The 21,836-nt window shown below is 36.1% G+C and overlaps 2 protein-coding genes across 3 annotated transcripts; both read right to left on the minus strand.

Moving 5' to 3' along the window:
- Nucleotides 1-1,895: 1,895 nt before the first annotated feature.
- LOC110714547 (protein REVEILLE 5-like) lies at nt 1,896-7,967 on the minus strand. Of its 2 annotated transcripts, none has more exons than XM_021893083.1 (8): nt 7,534-7,967; nt 6,416-6,473; nt 5,654-5,777; nt 5,379-5,558; nt 4,300-4,425; nt 2,962-3,074; nt 2,672-2,731; nt 1,896-2,578 (listed from the first exon to the last, which is right to left on the minus strand). In XM_021893083.1, exons 1-8 carry the CDS (start codon nt 7,773-7,775, stop codon nt 2,471-2,473), a joined length of 1,011 nt encoding a protein of 336 aa, XP_021748775.1. In that variant the 5' UTR covers nt 7,776-7,967; the 3' UTR covers nt 1,896-2,470. The 2 variants fall into 2 exon arrangements, with proteins under 2 accessions (XP_021748775.1, XP_021748776.1); XM_021893084.1 differs by having other exon boundaries at nt 2,962-3,071; nt 7,534-7,964.
- An 875-nt stretch (nt 7,968-8,842) lies between these two features.
- LOC110714536 (C-terminal binding protein AN-like) lies at nt 8,843-21,836 on the minus strand. Its single transcript, XM_021893069.1, has 10 exons — nt 20,716-21,836; nt 18,508-18,725; nt 18,379-18,389; nt 13,656-14,230; nt 12,383-12,542; nt 12,125-12,255; nt 10,636-11,430; nt 10,471-10,518; nt 9,680-9,793; nt 8,843-9,186 (listed from the first exon to the last, which is right to left on the minus strand). Exons 1-10 carry the CDS (start codon nt 21,418-21,420, stop codon nt 9,115-9,117), a joined length of 2,829 nt encoding a protein of 942 aa, XP_021748761.1. The 5' UTR covers nt 21,421-21,836; the 3' UTR covers nt 8,843-9,114.

Consider the following 21,836-nt stretch of genomic DNA (forward strand, 5'->3'; position numbering starts at 1 on the left):
TTTACCACCAACTAACGGATTCCGTCCATGAATCCGTTAGTAGGGCCCACCTTTTTTACGGTTCTTCTTCATCTTCCCCAATTTCCATATCAACCCAGCCAGCAACGAAATTAACACACCATGGTTGGTCGGAATTTCGTGTGGGGGCAAGGGAGGGGTCGGAATTTGGTGTAACCTAGGGAGGTGATCGGAATTAGGTGGTGGTTAGGGTTTTAGGAGTGCGGAATTTGGTGGTGGCTAGGGTTTTAAGAGTTGTCGGAATTAGGGGGGCTATATGGGTGGTCGGAATTTGGTGGCTAGGGTTTTGAGGTCGGAAATTGGTGAAAGGGGGTCGAAATCCGGTGTGGGGGTTGTGGCTGGGTACGGTGCGATGCGGTGTTAGCGGTTAGGTGGTGGGGTCGTTGGTCGTAGTGATTAGGTGGTGGCTAGGGTTTTGAGGTCGGAAATTGGTGGAAAGGGGGTCGAAATCGGTGTGGTGGTTGTGCGGTGCGGTGCGGTGGTTGTGGCTGTGCGTTGCGGTGGTAGTTATTAGGTGGTGGGGTCGTTGGTCGTAACGGTTAGGTGGTGGGGGCTGGTAGCGGTTAGGTGGGGGGGGCTGGTCGTAGCGGTCAGGTGGTGGGGCTGGTCGTAGTCGGTCCGGTGGTGGGGTCTCGACGGTGGCAGCAACCACCGGTTGATGGATGGGGTTTTTTAATTTTTTTTTTTTTTTTTTTAATTTTTTTTCTAAAGCTTACCCAATAATATGGCGACACGTGTGCAAGGTAGGCCCCACTAACGGATTTATGGACGGAATCCATTAGTTGGAGGTGATTGGTGGTAAAACTGATGTTTAATTTTTTTATGAGGTGGTAAAGTAAATCTTTTTTTTTGGAGGTGGTAAATTCAATTAAGTGATTATTTGAAGGTGGTAAAAGTCAAAATTCCCTAAAAATGATTCTATCATTTTGCCAAGGTCTCTAATTCTCTATTGGACAAGTCTTTTGATTGGTTGTGATTAGCAAATCCTTGTAAGTTTTCTTGCATTAATCCAAATCCTAAATTTTTGTACTATTCCATGTGGCTTTGTGAGATTTGAGAGATGAGGGTTGAGGGATAACGTATTTAAGATTGCATTTTGTGATTACTTTTACAATTTGCGTTGAATTTTTTGTTATATGTAAAGTGGATCAACTCATCAATCTCTAAATTTCAAAATCTTGTATTTGCATTTCCTTGATATAGATTTGTTTTTTATTTTAGTAGCAAAATGTAGCTATATCAATTGCAGACGACGTATTTTAATATTTTGTTTCAAGTCAGGAACCGTCACCACAAGATTAAACTCATTAAATCGAGGAAATAAATGTAAGTTACTTAACAATTTTATTTGTTTGAATGTAAATGAAACATTTTAAAATACTTTCTAATTTCTAAAATGTGTCACAATCTAATCAAAATTAATTTTTTTGTTTGAATGTATCATTTACCTTATCCACGTAGTAATATAATTGGATATTTGTTGTTGAGCATTATAGGTGACCATTTTGTTTCATCAAAGACGACATGAATGGATAGGCAAGATCTTACAATGATGGTCTAATGGGCCTAGCCAATAAAAAGTGAGTTTAAGAAGCAAAAGTTGAAATTCTTTGGAGCAATCAATGACTTCCCTCTTAGCTTCAAGAAATTTTGCTGCTAACAAAGAAGTCACGCCAAATACCAACTTGAAAATGCAACCACAGTAAAGCCACACTCAGAGTTGCAGTACAGGAGCTTATGAATTGCTGCTTTATAAAGGTTAAAAAAAAAAAAAAAAAAAAAAAAAAAAACTTTATTTTATGGATTAGCAGAAACTTCATTCAGTATCGATAGTTTTTTAATTGTTTACCAAATTTTCTATCAAATCAGAATGCATGTTTGGGAAACAGACTGAAAACTCTTTTATAACATCAACAGTCAAGTCAAACCAGTTCCGGACCTTCTTCTATATACATAACGTTCTCAGGATTCAATATGTACAAAGGATTCTCATTTGCAGCTACGTCGAAAAGCTTTAACATTCCCAATAGCAGCAGCAGCACTCTCTGACTAGTAAATATTACAAAAACCTCAGTAGAGGATCTCAGGACACTATACAGACACACTTCAAACCTCGTAAGAAAAGGACTTTATATTACAAACCTAGACTAACGTCTCAAGCAACCTATTTGTTGGCTGCAGTAGAACTCCAGTACAAAACCCAGGCACAACAAGGTATGAGGAGCGAGGAGGTAAACCACTTTGTTCCCTCCCAAGATTCGACTCTGCTAACCAAACTCGCAGAGAACATGCACATTACACAAATACAACTACATGGAACATCTGGTTGTTTAGAATCATCCAAACTTGTGTACTGCTAACTCTACTGGAAATATCGTATACGCGGTCATATAATGAAGGGGAAATGAAAAAGAGAGTAAACAAATCTGATACCAGACTGATACCTTCTTGATTAGTAAACAGCAGGAATTACAGTCTTGGAGTTATCTTGAGCTGGCAAGAGATGACTACATGACCTAGTTTTACCTGACTCCACATCATATGATGAAAATAACTTCCGCTGCCACAATGGAAAACAAAACATCAACACTAAATAAAATAAAATAAAAAATTTAAGAAAAGTAACTAATGTCTAAAAACAAAGTGCACTTACATATTCCTCAAATTCAGGGCTAAGCAAATTGACTGAAAGATTTCTCATCAACAGCAATACCTGGTAAAATACCAAAAGAAACATCATTAGATATTTGAAAATAGTATTGTTCATAAACAAATGAGAAACTTCTCAGAAAATGCTGAAACTATCATGTCAATCAATCACATACATATCAGATGCTTCAAGATCAAGCAGCAAGAAAAGAATTCAAACCACTCAGGGACATTATAATTACTCTGTAGTATATATTCCTATTTTCCCAAATAATAAGAGAAAAGGAAACATACTGTTTCAACATTAATTGGGTCCATTGTCTTTAACCTCTGCAGGTGATCACGAGCATTGGGATCAAAGACACTTCCAATAAAACTGTAAACCTGAGCAAAATCTGGTACAACTGCTTCAAGTGGAACAGAAATTAATGTTAGCATATATTCTGGCCAATGCATAATTTATACAGTAGGCAGATAGAATCCTATTCTTCTATGTAAAATTGTTAACATCATGGTTTTACCATACTCGGGGTATTATTGAAAAACAAAAGGGATCATGCAGAGAATATCAGGTGCATTTAACGAAACCCATATATAAATTCAGGATATATAAAGAAAAACAAGAAAATGCAAAGCAACATTAGATAAGGAAGCTGTAAAATGAAACTTTATGACAATACATATTGTTCTTACTACCTCTTATTCAACCTGCCCCTTATGCTCTTTTTTTCTCCACATACTATATTACGGCACAATATATGAAATTCTAACTACTATTCAATCCTCCTCTTTCTTGCTATTCCTTTTGTTTCTTTAGATGATTTTTCCACCCAGAGAAGGTAAACATTACATTAAACTAATGAGAAAATTAACACAAAAAAAGGAAGCAGGTAAATAAATATTTTATTCTATTTGTAATTAAAATGAGAAAATTAAAGACTACAGCAAAGGAGACACTAATCTCTAGTGAAGAAAAGGCTTCCAAAAGATAAAAGAACCAATCTGACCCAGGAAAATAAAATAAAATTCACAAGACAGCTACACAAAGACGTAACTAAATGTATGTCAACTGAAATGTCAATGTACCCTGATTAAATTAAGACACTATAACTAATTCAAGTAATAGGAACAAAAGGCAAATAGAAAGGTAACAGTTTAATTGCTATGGACAATAATCAATATTAAATGAAGAGTAAGGAGCTAAGGATAACAATTGAAGCTTTAGACACTATCAACTATTTAAAAAATTAATTGGGTTTTCTAAGATGACGTACATACAACTGTGCAGGGACTTGAAGGTGAAAAGAAGTAGCTAGCACAAGAATAGTTGATGAAAAACCATGAATAAAGGAAAAGAGAATGATAGTTCCCAAGATGTCAACAAATGCACACACTCCAAAAGAGAATAATGTTACAAGTAAACAGTTAGTTCAAGCCAGCACTCCAGGTCAAACCCAATACATGTATATGATATATCCTTCATCATACAATTGCTACACATCCAGGAACACAAAATTGAAGCACCATACAAAAATAAATAAAGGGAAATAACCAAAACACCCACTATGTTGTCATGAGAATAGGCCAGATTTAGCAAATCTACATAAAAATCACAATGGCAAGAAACAATACCTTTGATACGCTTTCCCTGAGTTGTCTGATCCGTAGCTCCAGCTGTTGGCCAAGTACTTCCGCTCTCATTGCTGCTGCTGCAGCAACCTGTGGGAGTCATTGAGGGCATTGCTAGTGCTGCATCATCTGCATGAAAGACATGCCAGATTAGTTTTCATTTCCGGATTCTTTCAGGTAATTTTTCCAACAGATTATTAACTTTTCATCATTCTTAAGAACACAGGCCAGCTTTTTATGATACACAATACATCACTGTCTTCAATTCTTGCTAAATTATGTCCACTTCTTGATAAATTCCAGCCACAACCTTTTTGTGTTGCTTAATACATGTGTTCTTAGATAGCAAACTAAAGTTGTACAATTCCTATAATTATTTTTTGTATTTTACCCTCGATTTCATCTTCCCCCACCACCCTGTAATAGACTAACTTAAGGGGGGTAATATGGGTATTTTAGTAATATTAGTTTGCTAGGTTAATAGTCCCTTAGTATAAATAGAGCGGGAAGGGAAAGAATAAGGCAGGCAAAAATTAGATGAAACTTGTTGAGAGTTATGACCTCAAGTCACTATTGGAGAGTTGTGAGCTTAACTCACTATTGAGAGTAATAGCCTTGAGCTATTAAACTATCTTTTGTAACCCTTTCACCATTATCAATCAAAATCCAAGCTTTAATGTTTAGTTATTTGCAATAAACCAGATATTTAAGCCAAAAAATCAGTTCATTATCCCAAACAAAATTACTACTATGAACCAGCTAGAAGAAAACTCCAGGCGCATTGATCTATAATACTCTGCTTTGTTAATCTCTACCTTCTTGAAGAACCTATCTTATACAAGAAGTTCAGTCTATAGAGAATCAGAGACTTATAATTTCAAAGATCATTAGCATCCAAAGATGGTACAGATCCATATAAAACTCATTTCACACTTAAGATGAATGAATAACAGTCAAAATTCATAAAAGTAAGAAATGGGTTTCAAGAAAGTGGAATAATTATTCAAAATGCCAAAATGGAGAATATAGATACGAGATAAAAAGATTAGTCCTTTTTAAGGGGATTTGTTTAAGAAATCTACCTCTTCTCAAGCTTGCTGTATTGACAACTGGCACAGACCCAAAAGTCCAGGAAGATGCTGGAGCACTGCCACTTTGATTGGTGAGGACTGATGATGGGTCATGGTGGTAAACATACCCAGGTTCCAAAACACCAACAGGAGAATTCTGATACTGTCCCATAGATTGATTAATCGCTGGAGCTGCAAACAAAACATTCAGGTGTGTAAGAATTATAAATTCTCAGAAAAGGTCACCAGTGAAGCAGACATGGCACATGGGAATCTAGCATCCTAACCAGTCTTAGAAGCCTTTTGCGGGTATGGATGGGCTGCTTTCCTCTTTGGTCGTGGAGGCGGCACACGTTCATTAGACCCACTCTTCTGAACCTTTAGAAAGTACTTCTGAGCATGGCTACGAATCTGCAAGAATCATGAATTCATGACCAACAGCATACATCAGCAAAAGAGAGCCAAGAATAAGCACATTAGCTAGAGTAATACTGGCTCACCAACATCATAGACAATTCAATCCAAGCTACTCCAATGAGCAGCAATGTTATTGCTTGTCAACTCCTAAATCTAACAAGTTATTACTTAATCATCAGAGTCATAAACAACGAAGAAATAGAGTCCATGAGCAGGACGTTCCCAATTTGCATCGCAACGAAAAAACATAATAATTGACCATCAATAGTCCATAATAGCCAAATCATCAAGCATGAGGGGTAATGGGTGTAAGAGGATGTAAATTTTGGACCATGAATTATCAGATAATAAAACTATAGAACAAAATACAAACAACTACCAATCTCCAGAAGCCCTTTTAATCCCAAGTGCTTTTAAAAGAACAAAACAAACTATAACTAGCCGTATAAAGCACATGGTTATGGCAGCATATAAATAAATAAATAAATAAATAAAAAACCAAGAGCTAAACTGGCCATAAACTGCGTACGACACAACTGTACAGAATTTAGATGTCAAACAACACAAGGTATATGATTCTGACAGCCCCAGTTAATGAATAATCTGGAAAGCAGAAGATCTCCAATATGTACCTGAATTACTGTCTTGGAACCAATAAAACCTTCAATTTTCTTCCAATCACGATCAAATCTGTGGCATAAATTGGGAGAAATGGAAGTATTGATAAATTAGGACACATTCGCCTCAAACCTATCACAATCACCCATACAAATAAATTGCAAGAAGAAAAAAAAAATAGCACTTGCCACACCCACACCAATTACACCACAGCCCACATTGATGTGACAAACCACAATTTTACAATTTGCTTGAAGTTGCTGTGTCCAAAATCTTACTGCGAACACCCCTATACTAACAAAATCTTTCCTATAGACGTATCCATCAAGGACCCTCTATTAAATATTATGCTTCCATTCTAATAACCCTTTAACAATGACAAAGTTCGCCACTATCCACATTTATATCCATATTCTTCCACCTCTAATTAATCAAGGGATTCATGTTGTAATCACTACACCCGTTAAGTTTATATAACTTTCTACGTTATTATACCATGTAGCTCTTCACAATACTATTGAATCACCAGCTTTTCAAAATACAAACCTCATAATCTCAAGCTCTCAAATTTATTATAAATCATGTAATAACTGTCCAAACTTCATTTCTCTACTTTCCTGCCAACATACTTCCTCTATTCACATTAGATGACGTAATTAACTCTTTACACTATTCACATAAACTCCTTTCTTTTACTTACTCTAATGATTTATTTAAGAAAAAAATAGTCATGTGAAGTTTTATTTAATTGTTTCAAAGAATACTTTCTAAATATCAACTTTTATTTCAATATTTTTACTTCAACACAATTAAAAATATCGATGATTAAAGAAATACATTAAGCATGCCTAAATGAAATAGAAACAGCAAGATGATCATCAAATCCAATACAAATCCCAAACATAATTACAATGACAAAAATCAAATTTTCTTGTAAAAATGATAGCAATTACAATCAATTAATCCACAAAGCAGATAGAAACTGAAAATATATTCACTGATCAATACAATTCATCATGAAATTAAAAAAATTTAGAGTACAATCATAACCAATCTACCAATAATTCAATCAAAATTATCAAACACAATCAAAAACCTGATTGACGAAAATTGAGTTAGTAAGTAAACTTACAATTGAAGAGCTTCTAGAAACTTATCGTGCTCTTGTTCAGTCCAGCTCTCTCTAGACTTAGTAATCGTATACGGCTTCCTCACTTTCTTAGAGTGATCCTCCGACATCGGAACAGCAGAACCACCGGAAACCGGCGAATTTACCGGCGGAATAGGGTTAACTCCGGGAAGAGGCATACCGGAATTCGTAAATTCTAGGTTAAAACCTTGCGATTGCGTAGGGTTTGGATTTACCGACACCATTATAAAATCTTCAAAATGAAAATTCAATCAATTTGGAAATTCGATTGAATTTATAAATGAATAATTGATTGATTAAAAATTGAAATCGGATTGAGTAGAGTTCGAAGAAGTTGGTGAATTTTCTGGAAAATGGCAAAGTGAAGAGGTTCTTGTGGTCTATATATGGAAAGATGGGTGAACGGGTGATCTTATAACCGCCTTCTATTTTTGTATTTTTGGAAAAATAAAAGAAAAAAGAAATGATTGTCATTTAGTGTGTGGTGGAATTTGGAGGGTAGAATAGTCATTTGGAGGTGTGTGGTGGAATATGGAGGGTAGAATAGTCATTTAGACGTGTGTGGTGGTGGGGAATTGGTATTGAATAATGAATACTACAGCAACGTGCCATAATGTGGGGTGGCTGCTGTAAAGATTAAGGGATGTGTTGTCGACTGTTTAGCTGACTATTGTGATTGCACGCCCCTTTTTTTGTTTCATGTTTTATTATTGGATCATGGAGTGGTAGGAAATTAAATCCGGGTTAGATTCATAGGAGAGCTCGTATTGTGTATTCGGGTGAACCATATGGCGATTGTAGACCCATCATCACACGGTGACGGTGTGCTTAGTGTCAGAGGTATCAAAATCACACTCGATCCAATTCAAATTCTACCCGAAAAATATCCGATTAAGATTTCGACTCAAAGAACACAGTAATTTAGTATGATGACTCAACGTTAAATCTTAACCCGACCCGACCTGACCTCATCAGACTTAATCCAAACATCCGAATTAACACCTCTAATCATGAGTGTAGCGGACTAGCGGTGACTCAGTGAGTGAATATGAGACCAGCATCTTTGCTGGCTAGTCAAGCTCAAGTTTGATACTCGAAGCAATTAAGGTTGAATGGAATCTTCTTTGCAATCATATGAAGAAACCCGTTGTCATCACCGTTCAAGAATTAAGCCATAAAAAATTATGCTTGTAAAAGAAATTCGTGTAAAAAGCGAAGAGCTAACTTGTTTCTATGACATGCACAACATCACGTAGTAAAAGGAGGTGACACATGACAAAATGACTCATTAGGCGAATTGGCCATAAGATACACGAAATATTTCTTCTCTTTTCCAATACAAAATTGGATCAACTCAATTTGATGGTTTGCCGATCAAAATGAACGTTCAACATAAACTCGAAAAAATCTCCGGCACAATGCTAACACTTCTAACAGAATAACACACTAAATGCTGATGAGGTACATAGTACTGAAAGATATACAAAGTTACAAGCCGTGTTGAATTATAAGCAACCTAATACGAGTAATTTGACAACCAACATTTTCATCAGCTCTGCAAACCTAATCTAGCCAACGCAACACTCCATCTTCTCCTACAGAAGCCAAAACTTCGATTCGCACATCAAGAACACCCTGCAAACACCAAAAGATAAAATTGAAGTGACAAACTTTTTAAACAAAACGTAAAAAATTTCAAGATTGGGCCCTGCGATTTAGAGTTTACAAAACAAAGCTAGAACTTTACGGTCACACAATGCCAATGTTTCAGTTCTTCTGTGCCCTGTGTAATTAAGCAATAAGCCTTGCAATCTGCAAAAGCATAGGCACCAGACTCTCTACAAGTTCTAGACCTCCTCTAGCACATGCAACTATTTTTTTTACGTGAAGGAAGACTTTGACCAGACCTCAACTTTAAAGGTTTTTTTGTCCAATATTTTAGTAAGACTTGGGAATAAGGGGGAACCCTCAAGGCCCCAAGTACCCTCATTTGGCAAGATTCAAACCCTACAGGCCTAGACCTTTGGGAAACAACATGTAACTGATAAAAAAAACAAAAACGAAGTACATGTAAATCTCGATGAGACCTAAGTATATAGCCGATATATGAAGTTCATAAAAAAGTTACCTGTGTATTTCTACAATTAACCAATCTACACTCCTCCAAAGGACCTTCTAATGACCAACTCTCCCATACATCAAAGCTGTAGCTGGCAAATACAAATTCCATCTTTCTATTTATCTGCATCATCAAAAGAACTTCATAAGCTAGCATAGAAAAGCAATGAACATTAATCAAACACTTATTATACAAAAGTGCAGTGAATGATAATATGATATTATGAATTCCGATTCATCAGATAACACAGTAAAATATAGATTTGTCTTATGATCTGATGCACCATATAGACATTTGGATGTGAAAAGGGTAAAGTTTAACAACCAAGGGGTCAAAGGAAGACCAAATCTATAAACAAAAGAAATACTTCCATTGTTTTCTTTTACTTGCAACACTTTGACTTATGCACTATTCGTTTACTCCACTTTAACTAGAATTGATGGTTTATACGGAGTACTTTAAAATAGTACATAGTTGTGTGGAATCTTGTAAGTTTCACCCCAATGAACTTTCAACTAACAAGTACTATAATGTGACATTGACATATACTACCTAATTCCATGAATCTCTTAAAGCAAACTAAATTTGAAATCCGTAGTGTATTCACAGAATTTAACAATGTTAGTTTAATTACTGGTAGTCACCATTTTCTTCCCCCTCTCTAATCCATCTCATAATAACAGATAGACTAGCATAAATCTGACAATTCTTATGCAATAGACAGCACAATGGAATTAGAAACTCAAAAACATAGCAATGTGGGCCAGAACCTAATACATCTCTTAGAAATAATAACACACCTGCAACAATTTCCCACCAGCTGCAAGAGATCGCAATCCAATTGTATCCTGGAAATTGCAACATGCAATATCATCAGACAAGAAAATAAAAGAAAAGAGGATAAACTTTTTAGCATCAATAAATCCAACAATGTAAAACACACGAAGATAACTTCTTGAACTTACCTTGCTTCCAAAAACAACAAGAAACTGAGCTGCAGGATCTCTTTTGGTAACACTATGCATTGTATCCAGGAACCAACCACCTCCCTTTACCCTTTGTCTTGAGACATGCAGCCCAGAGCGTTCCCTAGCATGTAAGGCTATAACACAACCATCTTTAAGTAGCTCTGCAGATTTCCGACTAGTGCTCTTGCCTGATTTCTGAAACAAGTCCAATGATGATTCTTGCACCAATTCTATCGATGTTTTCCTACTCCTAGAGTCTTCTGGTGAAGCACACCTGGAACCATAGCTTTGAACTTGCTCAGTACCGCTCATAGCATCATCATCTTCCTGCTGTGAAGTACTCTCTTTTTCTACGATGTCCTCAATTTTATGTTGGGACTTTTGGCGAGCATGTCTCTTTTTAGCCTTTTTGCTTGATCTACTACGCTTCGTTTCAGATTGAGCAGAGTTATTTGGAGACAAACCTGAAACCTGAGGCTGGCTAGGAGAATCTAATTGAGCAGATGAAGATTTTCTATGGGAACTTTCTGGCGTCGCTAAGTTATCAATTGTCAGACACTCAAGAACTGGACTCTGCGGCAGTCTTTCTCTGTCATGCTTATCAGATTGCTCATTCTCAAAGGTTATTTCGCTTTCCTCGTCCTCGTCATCAGAAACAGCACTACTTGGAACAGCACCATCAAGGAAGTAAGTTTGCAATATAGAAATGGCCTTTTCTCTTATCTCCAACCATACTTCTTCGCTGTAATCTGCACTTCGTGGTAGTACCAATACATTAGGCATCTCCCTAACCTGAAACAACATGTGCCAACTGCATCAGAGGACAAAGTCATGTTAAAACAAATAATGCACTCTAACTGAATCAAAACATCACACAATTAAATAGATAAAAGCACACTAGTTACTTCCGAACATGAAAGGTAATGAGATTAATATCAAAGTGCACACACTCCTCCCATCAGCAGATCACCCACTGGAATATAGTGCTATACATGGCTAATTTTTTATCAGCATCACGATCGAATTGGCACAGCTTCTCCAGTCTCAAATTTAAAAAGCTATAAATTAAATTGACTTATTATGTTAAGAACTACAAATATGCATTCTTCCTTCACTCAGATAAGGCCATAGGGAGCAGCAAGGATTGGTGGAGACACTGCATATGAAACTTCCCCAACAGCAATGAAAGAGTCACCTAGATGGACACGAATTGTAACAAGAGCTTTCCAAAATTGTGCATGAATGCAGGACTATAAGCTTCCAAAGATATCTAGAGCCTATGCTGAACATACCCACATTCATTTTTACAGAATAAGGTAAACGACAGCATCATATATACTGAGTGCACAGTTGCGATGCACATGCAATCCTAATAAGTATTCTGTAAATGTAAAACCCTGTATGCATGCACAAAACCAAGAAAGATAGAAAAGAATACAAATAGATTGCAACACGTGCATTTCTGTTTTCATACTAGTGAACATACCCATGCTTCCATCCATTGTGGCCCTTCAGCACCGTCCAGTGCACAGCCAGCAAGGACTCCATCGATCAATAGCTGCTTCACCGCACAATCATCCAAAAGCTGACTGCTTCCAGTGTTCACCAGATATGCACCTGAATAGAATGTTTATCAGTATTAAAAAGGAAAATAGGGTAAAAAAGCACTAGCTTAAATTTTTTTTACAAAATAATAATATAATAAAAAAAAAAATAGTTGTAGCATATAAATAATTAATATTACCATGTTTGATATGCTGCAAGCATTCAGCATTAATAATCTGGACAGTCTCGTCTGTCAAAGCACAATGGAGAGAGATCACATCACTTGCAGCCATTAAATCATTAAGTGTCTCCATTCTCCTGGCAGCAGGAGGGAATATAATCGACCTGCTTACTTGAGCCTGGAAGAAATGAGAAAATATTATCAGACAGTATTCAGTTAAAAAAAAATTAAAAAATAAATAAATTGAAAAGAACTTCCAAGCTCAAAGCTGAAAAATAAGAAAATTCAGAAAAATGGAGCTTTAAGACACTCAAAATTCCTTCACATTCATGTTACTGGTTGTCATTTTGTACCAGAAGGGCAGCATCTGTGAGCATGGCATTCATCAAACCAACTAAATCAATTTCAAGAGTATATCCTATTTAACTCTCACATATTGCAAAAAGAGAAGAAAAGACCTATAATCACAAGATTCATAAAATGATCATATCGATACATATTGCATCCTTTTATGGAAGGGGGAGGGAGGAGCTGAGATTGGCATAGTAGAAGCTGAGTTATCATCCTCGTGTCAAATTGCTACGTGCCTACGTCAAACCCAAGGCCTGACCTAAATTTCAAAGATGGCATTGAATACAAGTATACAACCACAACTACGTCTCACCTGGCCAGCTTACCAAACATTTCATTCCCCCCCAAACACCAAAATCCCAAATCATGTATCCATTATCCAATCCAAATTTTTGTGATCCTAGTAATCAACTTAACGCTTATAAGTTCTAATTCTAAAGCCAAATGCAAATAAAGTGGTTTTAAATCAGATGAATCACTTCTCTTCCCCGCATCTACACCATCCTCTGATCATCATTTCGGACAATATACTGTATTCTACAAACAATAACAAACCAATGAAGATAATATTTTTCTTGCTCCTTGAAAACCATCTTGCAAGAAACATTCTAACCAACTGCATAATTAAGCTAAATTTTAGGCATTTCAGCAAATCAATAAACAGAAGCCAGGCAATAAACACAATGTCACACTAATTAAACATTCAAAATCATTTTTTCATCTCCAAACAAACCATTCAACCTAAATCCTTCATCAATTACATAAATAAACCACAACATTCATTCCACCAAACCAACTCCTTAAAAATAGACAAATCAACCCAGTATCACACAACAAGCAAGATCAAATCTTTCGCTATCAAAACCAATCTTTATGCAAGAAAACTCCACAAACTCAACCATAATTGACATAATTACACAAAAATGTGAAACAAGCTTACCTGGGAAACATCAAAATAAAGCACATTCATCTTAAAAGACAAACTCCTGATAGCCAAAGATGAAGCAGACGCAGATCTCCCAACAATCCCAAGCACTAACCCACGACACCGTCGCATCCCCCGACAAAGCGGTTGCACAGAACCCAACCACCCAGACGAAGACAGAGAATGCCGCGACAACAGATGCGTCCGTCGCAAAAGCCCTAGAACAAGAGCCATAACAGTATCAGCGATCTCCTCAGACCTCGAAACATCGACGTGGACAAGCCGGAGTCCAAGATCGGCGGCTAAAGCAGAATCGACGGCTCGGTCGGAAGAGCCGAGGCAGAGAACAAGCTGCCATGGACGAAGCCGGCGTTGGGCGGCGCGTGGGAGGAACGCGAGGGAGTGGAGGAGAACAGCGGCGGCTGACTCGATTCTACCGTCGGCTAATCGGCTTAAGCCGACGTGTTCGAAGGCGGCGACTCCGGCGAGGGAGTGTTGTTCTAAAGCGTTGTCTTCGATGCAGTTTAGGGTTACGACTAAGGGGATTGGTGATGTGGGCTTGTTGTGGTGGTGGGCCGTCGATTTGGGCCCTTTGATCGACATTTTTGTGGGCTGGGCTGGGCCGGAGGTGGTGGTTGTGACGGTGGTTGTTATGGCGGTGAAATGGGGGTTGTTTTCAAGGGTTCATTTTGAAAATTGAGATGGGGTTAACTGTAATGGTAAATGCAGTTGAGTGTGTGTTTTCTCTCTCCTTTGTCGGATGATTTTTTTTAAAATGGGGAAATTGAGAAGGAGAAGGGAGGGAAAGAAATTGAAAAGGGGAGAAACTCGGAAAGTAAACTACTCCGTACAAATTTACTGGTCGGAAAGTCTTCTTCTTCTCCCACTTTTTTGTTGGTCTTTCATTTTTCAATTTTTAGATGTGTTTTTATTCAACCCGTCCTTTTTCTTTTTCTTTAAAATATGGAGTACTTTGAGAAAATACAAGATAAATTAGGGGCAAATTTGGTTATCAAATTTATAATTTCAATTATCACTTTCATCTTTTTACCATTTTCACATCATGATGTAATTATAATTAAAATGGAATTTGTTAGATTCATCTCATTATAAACTTTTTAAAAATATATAAATTTTATAAAAAAAAAATAAAAAAAATTAATACGCAATTGACGATATTTAATGATAAGTAAATGATAATTAAAAGTTTTGAACTGAAACTTTCTATTCTGATCTGAATTTATTAAGAAATAAGTACTCCGTATTAAGTATCTAAAATAAGTTGAAGAGAACAAGCCCTTAATAATAAGTTTGACCATTCATTCAATCAATCGTTTGGATACATTCCAACAATATATTCTATGATATAAGCTCTAATGCTTGAAAATGTGATGAGTTTAGATATGATTTATATTTTATTCAACCAAACTAGGATTAGTTCGAATAAGTTAAAACAACTCCTGTTATGTTCAACGCAGTATGTTATCCTCATGAATTGTGAATTTGTGATATGAGAAATCAGTTTTATGGATTAGAAGAAAGAAAACAAAACTTTGTTAAACTTCATGTAGTTATTCAATTAGATGGATGAAACGTTCCTCAACCTATCAAATATTTTATAATGGATGAAATATTGTTTTGTTAAGGTTGTTGATTTTATTGGTAACCGTAGATTGTGTTCTTAACTTCTTATGCTTTGAAACTATGTTTGTGATAATTGGCATGTTTTGTGTGATGGTTTGTTGGGTTTATTGAAAGAAGAGGGTTACTTGTTGGATTTATGTACAACCAAAAGGAATGAGTTTATGGATTAAATAGATTATCATAGAATTTTATTCCCATTATTATCACTCATATTACAATTTATGAGAAAATTACAATATTATTATTAGTTGATGATAAAAATAATTATGTTGAATTGTTGTATTTGTTGATATTGCAATTAGTGAATGGATGTTGTAAAAGCAAGTGAACAGAAAGAGGTTAGAGCAAGATTATGATTTGAGCATAGTCTGATAAACATCCATCTAAACATATTCACTTGCGAAGTTAAAAATGTACAACTGTAGGGCATGTTCTCATTGACTGAACTGAACTAAACTGAATTGAAATGAGCTGAACTGAATATTTTATAAGAGAAGGAAATTAGGAGCTGAACTGAATTGAATTTCAACGTATGAGAATAGACCCGTACTCCGTATCATACAAAATACTTAATATTTCACCAATTATTATCCATTTTAAGAAACTTATTCTAAAGAGATAATCCAAGTTCAAAGTTCAGTTTGGAGATCGCAACTAAAAAATACTTATTTTCAAATCAAATCCTAACATTTATTGTATTTGAATAAGTGATGTGTCGACGCCAAATCACACTTACCGCCTTGCTTGATAAATCAAATCCTTACAATTGTCGACACTTTTCCTTTTTTCTTGAAGGAGTGCCATACCATGTCACATGGGGCTTGTAAGTAGAGAGGCCATACTAAGGACGTTTTCCCAAAGTAAGCTTAAGTAGCAAAATATATACGTAAATGGTTGCGTGGCAAAAGTATTTACCAAACTAAGCTTCCAGGGTAAAACGCTGTCTCGTACAGCGTTTTATGCCCTGGTTTTTTTTTATAAAAAATTCAACTTAAAAACGCTGTCTCAGACAGCGTTTTACATGTTGACTTTTGTTTTTTAAATTTCGTAATTTTTGATATTAAAAAAAAAAATTACACTAAAACGCTGCCTGAGGCAGCGGTTTTAGTGTATAATTTTTTTATTTTTTTTTTAATTTCTAGTTTAAAAACAAAAAAAAGAAAAAAAAAATATTATACACCATTGCGTTATTATGATAATGATTGTATTCTTTGGGGTGGATAATTATCAATATGTGATAATGATTGTATTATTTGGGTGGATAATTATCAATATGTGATAATTATCATATCGTATTCGAGTATTGCGGTTGGGGTTGGGATACGATTGTTGCTTCCTATCTTCTTCTCCTCTTTGTATTTAAGTCCATATTCACATGATTGCAATATACCGAAAATACATATGCTTTGATTGCTGTCATTGTTTTGTGTTTAACAAAATCAATTCATGAGCAAATTCTACATACCATCCAAAACGAAGGTGTGTTGCTCAAGTAAAGCCACAACAGAGGACAGAAAAGGTTAAAGGTAGGAGTATAGTGAAAGTGAAGGAGAAAAGAACAGTAGAAACTTTGATTAAAGGAGTGAAAATAGGAAGAGGGTCAAATAATTGGTAAAAACCAAATATAAAAAATCCTAGAAGGAGACACTAATCTATAGTGCATGAACATTACGTGTAGAACAAAGAAGAAAAAAGGTTAATTAAGCTAGGAAAATGGGGCAGCTCAAGAACACAACAGCTTTAATATATATTTTTTTTATTTTTAAACTAGAAATTTTAAAAAAATAAAATAAAATAAAAAATTATACACTAAAACCGCTGTCTGAATTACGAAATTTAAAAAACAAAAGTCAACATGTAAAACGCTGTCTGAGACAGCGTTTTTAAGTTGAATTTTTTATAAAAAAAACTAGGGCATAAAACGCTGCCCAAGACAGCGTTTTACCCTGAAAGCTTAGTTTGGTAAATACTTTTGCCACGCAACCATTTACGTATATATTTTGCTACTTAAGCTTACTTTTGGGAAAACGTCCCCATACTAACACTACTAATTCATGTGACACTGCCACTTCTAATTATGGTTGTTGAAAAACCAAGAAAAGTCTGCATCTAACAAAACATAATTAATTATTTTCACATATGATTTGAGCAATGGCCAACATTAAATGGAGGCGAAAATTCTCCATATTTGTCGTTTCACAAGGATTTGGATAACCAATAAGCATATTTACTCATTTTACCTTACTTAAATTAGTCAAATCCAATGTTACTTCTATAATAAGCTGAATAATCACCATCATAAATTCATAACCATCACCAACCAATTGAATTTACATCAACATCACATAAAGGCCCGCCAAATTGATATTGCATCATGAACAACATGATACTGGGACCAAATCCAATGCTGGTCCTATAATGTGCACCGGATCGTATCAAGTACCAACCTCTCATTTTCCTAAGAGACCAGCCTCTTGTTTCTCTAAAAAATCTGCCTCCAAACTAATAACTACCAAGCATCACGTATTAAGGAAACTTTCAACGCCATTAACCCTAATCATTGAAATTATCTACGCCACAAGGAGGAGTTGAAAACTCGAAATGGAACACATCCAAACTAAAATATATTCATGAAAGTGAGGCACCTCACATTATTGTTTTAACAACAAAGACATCAACCTTAACAAGTTCTGTGAAATAGAATATACACTCTTTAACGGACATACCAAAATTGCTTATCTCTACAAAATGAAACAATATATGCAGGAAGCTAACATGCTTACTCAGATACACAATTTTTACACCACCTTCCTGGACAATGCTTAACACCGTCTCAATGTCTCATGGTTCCAGATTTAGGTTACATACTGCAAAACTCCCTAATGACTATCTAAAAACTAATGTGAAATGCAGATTTCTTAACTTTCTCATGGTATCATACAGACTAACCTCCAAATTTCACTCAAACGATTCATACCTTTGCTACACGGGAAATTCTGAAAGTATGTGGTGGCTGTCTTGACTGATTGATATTATTAGCTTATATTAACTGCAATTTTATACAGTTTCTAGCCTCCATCTGAGGAGAAAACACGAACGTTAGTGTTGTGGGTTTATAATCCATCGGCATGGAGTCTTGCTGCAGTAGCAATATAATTCTACATTTTTCCCATGAGTCCTTTCTTAGACAATAAAAGGAGCATTCATGTAAAATCAGAAGAATCTCCTCCTGAAATTCCTGGTGGTGGTTTGATACGATCGCATAAGTAATCCAACACCAATACCAATTCCTAAACACATACCAAGACCAATACCAACACCAACTCTTACTCCAGCATTGAACCAAGTGAGTTGGCCATCCTCCCCTTCATAAACCTCATCCGGATACCAATTGTGAATCAATTTTCCCTCTGCTTCATACTCATCTTCAGCCTCAGTGATCTGCAATAACCAAAAATTACTTCAAATTAAATAAAGAATTAAAAATAAAAAAATGTATGCTTTGCATTTGTAATGAACAAACAAGTGGAAAGCAATAGACAAATTGGCACAAGCAAAACAGAGGCGTCACAAAATACGAAAAGTGTAAGTAGATATTTATAGGAAAAAATAGCAACACAGGACAAGGTGAGATAGCTCTGCAGCTGTCTAATATCAATATTATACCTTTGCTAGACATTGGCAAGTAAAAAAACAAACCCCACACCAGGCCTCCAGCCCAGCTTGAGGCAGTAGTGGTTTTTCAACCATGAATATTGGATGGTGGGTGAGAATTGAGGCCTAGGGAAACTGGCTTGGTTAGCTCAAGGGAATTGAGAGGGCCATTTAGTCATGATTGCTTCAACAAACAATCGTTTTCTTTGTTAGGTACAGGGTTAGTTCTGAACCTTTAGATTTGGCAAGCAAAAGGATACAGTTACTAATGCTAGTGAAATGATGTGAGAAGGTGAATTTACTGTACCTACAACGGCAACAACTAATAATTCAAGTATAAATCCATCATAGTCAATAGTTCAACCTAATCCCTAGCCGATCCTCTATATTTCCTATTTTGAAGTCCTCCAAAAAAATATAAAACAACATGAAAACAACTTTCAATTTCTTTCCCTAATTTAACTCATGCTATTTGTTAAATTAATCTACAAATCAAACTAACAGTATAATTGAAATTGAATAAGTGACAATAGATAATTGGGAGGATGTCTGGTGTCAATTTCATCCCACTGAAACACCTTAGCACTCAGCACACTGATCATTTACCTAAAAACACTAAAAAAATCATAAACCAAAAGCCTAATCATGCTGGTACCCCTGATTTGTAGCTCAAATGTAATTCCATGCCCAGAAACAGGAAATTAGTAAGAATAGCTCACAAGATCAGCTCACTGACATTTCAACTGCTAGGCATACGAATTATTTAGCTTTATTGTTCGCTTAAAGCTAAAAGGAGCAATCAATTATCTAGATATGTTTCCACGATCCTACAATCCTACTACTCACAAGATAAGCATGAGATCTCCATCTTCATGAACAAATTATGCTCCAACTAACAGTTTTCTTACAATAATTCACCTCCCCAAAGAATGAGAGATTATAAAATGTGTTAGGACCACCAGGTCATTCGTAATCCCATCCAAATGCAAAGTGACACCCTTGATGATTCCAAATCAAATAACTTTTACATCATCGAAGATACCGTGATATTGGTATCCTTTGTAATTAGTCGGAATCATAAATAACACCGTGGTCCTCGATCATCTAATAACTTCTCATCAATAGCGTGATCACGTACTCCGATAAAGGTGAGCATGGTGGTACCACTACGATTATCAATTCCTCACCACATAAGTAACTCAACTAACTACGTGCCAAGGTGACAGGTGTTTCTACCTTCCTAGGTGGGAATGATAGTGTTGGTATATCACAAATTATCGGTCAATATTTTAAAGGCAAAAGCTAACGAACGCCCTCGGATAAGCTAGCTAAAAGTACAAAGATTAAATTAAAATGAACATTAATTACACCACGCGTGATTTTGCCATGTTTCCCAAATTAATACCATTTTAGGCAATATTTTAAATGTTTGTCGAACGCCCTGGGGCGTTCGTTAGCAAGATCCTATTTTAAAATCATTCCAATTCCAAAACTTACGGATATAACATCATTAACCTTCCATTGAAATGCTTACATAATTACACAAATATCATTTCTAAGTAATCCAATAATTAAACATAAAAATGCATCTCCATTTCCATGAAATCTCAAATTCTCAATAGAAATTTATCATTCACAGTATGATTCAAAAATAAATAAATATTAATCTTTTACAGGAACACAAATCATAGAAATCAACACAATATTAGCAAACAAATCAAAACAAAAATCTCAAAAATTTATTCAAAATCCAATATGAAAGTGAACAATGAATTACCTGTAATTTCCGGTGAATCAAACCATTAACAGCAACAATCTTCTGATCTTTCTCAGTCTCATCGGAAACTTCAGGAATCGCATCCAAAGTGCTATATCTCGGCGACTTTCTCCGGGGACTGAAGTTCATCATCTTCGTCAATATCACCGGCGTATCCGACCATCTTCCGGCAACATAAACCTCAATCGACGGCGACGAAATCCCTAATTTCGGCTGAAAGAATGCCGACGACGAAGACGGCGACGAACCGCCGGCATAACAATCCATTCTCCACTCATTCTCGAACCTTCCAAAGGACCCACAAAGTAGCAAATTATCCATCTCACAAACCTCGAACTCCACGCCGCCGGAGATCTTAACGTTGTCGGTGCTAACATATGTAACCTCGGACGATTCTCTGTCAACACGATCTCTTCGAAGCGTAGACGACGCCGTTTCAGAAGCAGGAACACGATTTCCATTGATTTCGAGGGAAACACCGAGCTCATCGCGGAGATGTCGGAGGGTGAGGTAATCTGGTGCGGCGTCAATGGCGCAAGGTGCAATACGAACGTAGAACAACCGGATTTCGAACCAGATTGACGGCGGTGATTTAGGGGGACCACCACCACCTCCGCCGGCGCAACCACCGTTCATGAGACGGTAAACCTTTGGTTTAGAAACGATTGAGAGGGTTGTTGACCCAGTTAACGATTGATGATCCATTGTAGAAGATGAAACGAAATTGGGGTGGATTTAATTGGGGGAAATTGTGGATTATTGAGAGAGAATTGGGGACATGATTAGGGTTTTGTTGGGAATTAGGAGGAAATTTGTTGAGGAAAAGGAGGGAGAAGAAATGAAGAGGAAAAGGATGGAAAGGAAGACGACGAATGATGGTTGGAGTGAGAGTTTTCGTAGGAATGGATTATTTGTACTCCATATAACATTGGAGTTGATGAGATTTTTTTATTTTTTATTTTTTAAATTACCGTATTATTTTAATTTTTTTTTTTGATTTTTTTTTTTTTTTTACTTCTTCCTTTATGTTAGGAGGAGGGAAAAGGAAAGGGATTTGTTAAACATCGCCCACAAATTACTACATAAAGCCCACAAAATTCACTTGGTTTGCCAAAATTGCC

The sequence above is a fragment of the Chenopodium quinoa genome, unplaced genomic scaffold (genome assembly GCF_001683475.1).
Source record: "Chenopodium quinoa cultivar QQ74 unplaced genomic scaffold, ASM168347v1, whole genome shotgun sequence".
In the NCBI taxonomy this organism is placed as follows: domain Eukaryota; kingdom Viridiplantae; phylum Streptophyta; class Magnoliopsida; order Caryophyllales; family Amaranthaceae; genus Chenopodium; species Chenopodium quinoa.